Source organism: Parambassis ranga, chromosome 22 (assembly GCF_900634625.1).
Source record: "Parambassis ranga chromosome 22, fParRan2.1, whole genome shotgun sequence".
In the NCBI taxonomy this organism is placed as follows: domain Eukaryota; kingdom Metazoa; phylum Chordata; class Actinopteri; family Ambassidae; genus Parambassis; species Parambassis ranga.
Genome location: NC_041042.1, coordinates 775,572 through 782,263, shown reverse-complemented (window position 1 = coordinate 782,263; position 6,692 = coordinate 775,572). Strand labels below are relative to the sequence as shown.

The 6,692-nt window shown below is 51.5% G+C and overlaps 1 protein-coding gene across 1 annotated transcript in view; it reads right to left on the bottom strand.

Annotated features, from left to right (window-relative positions):
* Positions 1–5,089: 5,089 nt before the first annotated feature.
* LOC114428016 (A-kinase anchor protein 6-like) overlaps positions 5,090–6,692 on the bottom strand; it is a 15,857-nt gene continuing 14,254 nt past the window's right edge. Inside the window, exon 7 of the mRNA XM_028396311.1 lies at positions 5,090–6,662. Within this exon, the coding sequence (XP_028252112.1) occupies positions 6,624–6,662 (39 nt within the window). The 3' untranslated portion in view covers positions 5,090–6,623. The remainder of the gene's footprint in view (positions 6,663–6,692) is intronic.

Sequence of the window (6,692 nt, the reverse complement as noted above, 5' to 3'; positions counted from 1 at the left end):
CCACACACACACACACACACACACACCTCCACATGCAAATGATGGATAATAGACATCACTGGCTTTAACTTTATCTGCTCCTACACACACACAGACAGACACACTTCCTTATATATGCTAATGATTGATGAAGGGCTCTGGCATCATCATTGCTTTTATTTATTCTGCCGTTCTCGCGCCTCTTGGCCTCTCGCCATCTCATATCAAATTGTTTTTTAAATGCATTTTGACGACTGATGTGAAAATGCAATCAGGCTCAAACTATGACTCCATATGAGGAACATGTACACACACACACACAGCAGGTCCTCATAACGCTTTAATGAAGCCACACTGCTGACGCTCACTGCTTCAAACTATTGATCGTTTGTATCGTTACTTTTACAGAAACAGTCCTTTAGGTCAGATCATTGTCATCGTCCTCCTCACAGAACCTCTAAAACATGATGCAAACATGAGAAAACACACACACTGGATGTGGATCGATCAATATATTTCAGTAATCAAGGTATTTATTTTTTAAACCTTTTTCAGACCAGCTGCCTTTAGTCTTAAACTGGTTATTTATCCACAGAGGAGCTCACGGTCAGTCAGCCCGCTGGACTCCCAGAGGCCGGGATGTTTACGGTTGCCTGGTAACAGCTGCTCCTGTTTGATTGGCTGATTTAAAGACTCCACCGGGACGCCAGCGACCCGCTGCAGGTTGACATCAGTGTGTGTGAACACCTGGTTCCACACACACACACACACACACACACACACACACACACACACACTCCGCGCCAAAGCAACATTCAACCACCAGCAGGCTACCAAAACAACATGGCGGCTCCCTACCTGCATTTCAGCTCCTCCTTCAGCTCCTCCGTCAGCCTCCGTCAGATGACGCGGAACAACACGGACCCAGTTTCAGTGAAAAACACCACAAAGAGTCCACTTCCGCCTCCGTACTCCCAGAAAACAGCTCCTTCTTCTCCTCCTGACTGCTCCTGGTTTTACCCGCCTGCTCTGATTCGCGCCGCGTCCCCTCACTTCCGGCCACATGGCGGCCACCTGCCGGCCTTCACTGAATCACAACACGCGCCTCCAGACCGCCAGGCGCCGACAGGTGCTGGAAGGCTGCTCCAACAGAAGCTCCAACAGAAGCTCCACCTGCCTCCTTCACAAACTTCCTGCTCCACCGGCATCCACCCTTCAAAATAAAAGCATCCGTCCTCCTCCTCCTCCTCCTTCTTCTTCTTCTTTTAGGAGTTTAGCTGGCGGTTGGCAACCAACTTAAGGTGCAGTTACCGCCACCTACCGGAGTGGAGTGTTAAATGCGACTAAACAATCCCGTGATTTTAAGTATATCATTAACCCTTTCCTTGCATCTCCTAACAGATGAATGTAAGTGCTTTCTTCTCTCAGGGCTGCCATTAACCCTTAATCTGACTGCGATAGGTGAAGGGTTAACGCCCTGACTGATGAGTTCATCAGGTGCAGTTCCTCTTTCAGACCTGTATGCTGTTATATGTTAAACCTTTATTTATTTAAGTTATACGCTGCTCTTTGTTCAGTGGACTGGGATTAATAAAGTTTCATTTTATTTGTCTCTCTGCTTGAATTTGATGTATACATTCTTTCCTTTACGTGACTTAAACTAATATGAACCGACACAGTTTGTTTCAGTTCTACATCAGTTCTACTTTTTAAAGTAAGGATGTTTTGTTTATCTTTTTATTTTACTAGTGAAACCATTGTTTACCTAATGGATGCCTTGTTAATATCGGTCCTCTGCAGCTCATGAGGACAGAATCAGACTGGTTTCTGCTTTATTTATTGGAACATGAAGGATCTTTCCACGCCGCCACATTCACATGTGTTTAAGACAGCCTGAGGAGGACCTGAGCCGCTCCTCTCTCCCGGGTGGATCCTCTGATTGTGGCGAACAAACGCTTGATGACTTTAGCGTATATTATATACGGTCCCTAATGTAGCGTCAGCTTATCAGTGAATCTGTTTCCAATCTGTGCTTCCATTTTCTGGACTGAAGTGCATTACAGAGCGGCTGATGATGAAGGGATGCTCTGCTCATCAGGGAGAATGAAGGAGGGATTGTGGAGGCTTTCCGCTGCGCTGCGAGAAGATCATTACAGCGTGGAGAGAGACTGGAGAAGGTGCTTCACTGTGTGTGTGTCTCATCTTCATTCAGCTCTCCACCCTGCAGCATTGTAGCTTTCATTCACAGCTGCTCTGATTGAATCTGCAGAAATGTTTCACAAAACCACCTGACTGAGCCTCTGAGCCACGCCGCCCAGGGCGCCGGCTGACAGGCGGCAGGACATTTGGAGCTCTCTGGAGGATCAGCTGACTGCTCGAGCCTCTGATGAGCTTCACAGCTTCAGAGTCCAGTCAGGAAGTGCTGTCAGTTCTGTCCAATCAGAGTCCAGTCAGGAAGTGCTGTCAGTTCTGTCCAATCAGAGTCCAGTCAGGAAGTGCTGTCAGTTCTGTCCAATCAGAGTCCAGTCAGGAAGTGCTGTCAGTTCTGTCCAATCAGAGTCCAGTCAGGAAGTGCTGTCAGTTCTGTCCAATCAGAGTCCAGTCAGGAAGTGCTGTCAGTTCTGTGTCAGTTGCTTCATGAAGACTTTTCTGCTTTGATCAGTTTGTTTCAGTCAAAGTGTCTTTATGCTCATATTGTCCTCACAGAGACACAACAGTCCTCTACACATGCTAGCTGCTACATGCTAGCTGCTGCATGCTAGCTGCTACATGCTAGCTGCTGCATGCTAGCTGTCAGCAGTGTTCTCTCTGTGATCTGATTGGTCAACAGCAGCTCCTTATGACAGGTGCTTCTTTGCACGCCGCCTCCTTCGTCCAGCTGTTTTGCTGATGTCCTCGTCTTTAAAGAGGCGTCACGTCCATGTCCACTGAGCACCCCCCCCCCCCCCCAGCAGCTGTGGACAGTACAGTTTTGACATTTAAAGCCTTTAGCTGGTCTGTGACTTCACGGCGAGGGAGGAGATCATTTGAGCGCTCTGTCCGTTTGATGTCTGCTAATCACATGTGATATTTTCGACAGAGAGCCGCTCGTCTCGTTAATTTGACCGTCGGTGCGCGGCGGCCTGATGGAGGGGCGGCTCCATCAGGCCGCTGCCTGCAGAGTAATTGCAGAGCCACCATGCTTCGATGCGCTCGACCTTTACGACCTTAAAAGCCATTTCCATTTTTCTGACCACAAAAAAAGAACATATCTTGTTAATTGCAAAAAGGCAAATATTCCCGTCCTCGCCGCTGTGATTCTCCTTTGAAGGCGAAGCGCTGAGAAGCATTTCCATTTTCATTCATCAGTGCTTATCAGTCATCGGAGGGCCCCTTCAGCCACAATCAGCGTCACCGCCGCCACAATGAGCAACTATCAACAATCGCAGGAAGCAATTTGCTCTAATGTGGAGCGCTGTGGTGCTTTAACCTGGAACACTGAGGCCCAGCACCACCACCATCCACCCACACAGGCTGTCCTCCACCCACAGACCCAGGAGCACCACCACCATCCACCCACACAGGCTGTCCTCCACCCACAGACCCAGGAGCACCACCACCATCCACCCACACAGGCTGTCCTCCACCCACAGACCCAGGAGCACCACCACCATCCACCCACACAGGCTGTCCTCCACCCACAGACCCAGGAGCACCACCACCATCCACCCACACAGGCTGTCCTCCACCCACAGACCCAGGAGCACCACCACCATCCACCCACACAGGCCGAGCAGGAGGAGGAGCACCACCACCATCCACCCACACAGGCTGTCCTCCACCCACAGACCCAGGAGCACCACCACCATCCACCCACACAGGCCGAGCAGGAGGAGGAGCACCACCACCATCCACCCACACAGGCTGTCCTCCACCCACAGACCCAGGAGCACCACCACCATCCACCCACACAGGCCGAGCAGGAGGAGGAGCACCACCACCATCCACCCACACAGGCTGTCCTCCACCCACAGACCCAGGAGCACCACCACCATCCACCCACACAGGCCGAGCAGGAGGAGGAGCACCACCACCATCCACCCACACAGGCTGTCCTCCACCCACAGACCCAGGAGCACCACCACCATCCACCCACACAGGCTGTCCTCCACCCACAGACCCAGGAGCAGCACCACCATCCACCCACACAGGCCGAGCAGGAGGAGGAGCACCACCACCATCCACCCACACAGGCTGTCCTCCACCCACAGAGCCAGGAGCACCACCACCATCCACCCACACAGGCTGTCCTCCACCCACAGACCCAGGAGCACCACCACCATCCACCCACACAGGCCGAGCAGGAGGAGGAGCACCACCACCATCCACCCACACAGGCTGTCCTCCACCCACAGACCGAGGAGGAGGAGGTCAGTGTCAGGACAACACCACCACCACCATCCACCCACAGACCGACTGTCCTCCTCCACCCACAGACCGGCTGTCCTCCTCCTCCACCCACAGCCTGTCCTCCACCTGCAGTGTTGTGTTCCCTGTGTTTACTCAGAGCTTCTGGGACATTCCAGTCAGGTGACACTTCAGTGTGTGTGGCGTGCGGCGTGTCACGCTCCCAATCACCACAGAGGCGTCATTAATGCTTCTCTATCTCCCACAGATCCATTCATTCACCTTTAATCAGACGCCGCGCGCTCACTCACCTGAACTCACGGAAAGTTTGCAGCGTGGCGGCGGAGAAGCAGCTGATTGGATACGATGATAAACACACGTTATTACAGAACGTTTGCTTCATCAGGCGGAGGTCAGTCAGTGAAACAGAGACGCTGCATGGAGAGGAGGAAGAGATGATGTTTACATCTGCTGAATGCAAAGGTGTAGGTCTGTGAGTGTCTCTGCAGCGACTGTCCTTCATGACGTCCTTCTGACTGGAACTTGCTCTGATGCTTTTGATTTCCTTTCAGGTCAGAATGGATACACTCACCTTCAGAGGAGCAGTGTGCAGAACTGATGACATCACTCATTTATATATAATAATGTAAATAATCCGGCGCTGGTTGATCCTCTGAGGCAGTAGGAGGCGCTACTGAGTCTGACAGAGACCACAGAACGACAGTTTGTTTTCCCATAAATTCAGTTTATTTGTCATCAGTTTACATTGTAGTTAGCAGGAACCATGCAGAGCTCATTATGACTAATAATAATAATAATAAAGAAGAAGACATTCCACATCACAGGTCACACGGAACAGACGAGCAGTCCTCACAGCTTATGTACACAGACACCTCACTTCTCTTCTCTTACATGTTTTTCTACCTGGAAGCTGAAAAAGGTGGAGGAGTTACAGCAGAGCAAGGCACACGATTATATGTCAGAGATACTGTCCTACACACACACACACACACACACACTCCTGTCTGGACAGACCGCAGCAGATCACCATCTCTAGAAAATAAAAACACCACAGCAGCGTAACACACGCCGTCGACAGTCCTACACAACACCTCGGCTCGCGCCACCTTTGGTCGTGTTGCATAGATAAAACACCTCTGCACATATTTTTGGATTTCACGCTCACTTCACGACCGCTCGCCGGACAGGCCGCTGCAGCTGACGCCCGCCGCTTCAGACATGGCATGTGGATACATGTAAAATCTGTGTGGGCGGGGCAATGACACTGATAAAGATGGCCGCTCTTTGTGAAGGTGAACAAAAACAACACACATGAAGAACAAAGGAGGAGGAGACAGACTGTCCGGGCTGTTTAAACAAGAAAGGAGGAACAACGTGTGACCTCTGACCCCGAGCCTGTGAGCCGCCTTCACTGCACACCACAGACAGGAAGCATCATGCTGCTAATGCTACAACACCGCAGGCTAACAGTGTGCTGTCAGATCATGGGGCACAGACACAGGAAGTCGTCGTGCACGCCTCGCCGCGTGGTGGCGGATTGTTGCTGAGGTAGCTCCACGATGTGACGGAGACAGGAAGTGAACTCTGGGTGCTCTGTCTCCCCCTGCTGGCAGTGAGAGTCATTACACAAACGCGTGCTCACTCCACAGATGAGCGATAAGAGCTAAGCTAACAGTGTGATGATGAACCCTGGTGGTGACAGGTGCAGCACATCATGTGGAAACAGGAAGTCCTTCACAAACCAGAGCAACCTACTGAACAGCCTGAGTGCAGGACAGTGACTGGACTCTGAAGCAGCTGCTGTCTGCTCCTTCTCAGAGGATGGTGTCTCGAGAGTCTCCACCTGCAGGGGCCTCAAACCTACGGTTTGTTTTAGTGACGTCACACCGAGTAAAAACCAGCCGACGCTTCTTAATGCAGCAAAGAAAGAAGCTCAAATCAAAGGAAGACGGTCGAGTCCACATCAGCCTGAAAGCTCCAGCAGCCAGTGTGAGTCTGTGTGAGCTGAGCTACACATGTTGTCCTTACATAACACACATGTGACCATGTGACTCAGTGTGTGACACGGCTCTGCCCTCCGTCACCTTGGAGCAGACCCACTAATTATTGTTGGATGAAATTATTTTAAAGCTGAAACTCAGAAACAACAAATCAACATCAGATGGTGCCTCAGTCCGGTGGGGGGGGGGGGGGGGGGAATCAGCTGATCAGCTGAGCGGCGGCAGGCGGAGCGCCCCCTACAGCTGGATCCTGGAGGCTCCCAGCACGGCCGGCCTCTGCAGGGAAGGAGGGGGTGAATTAACCAA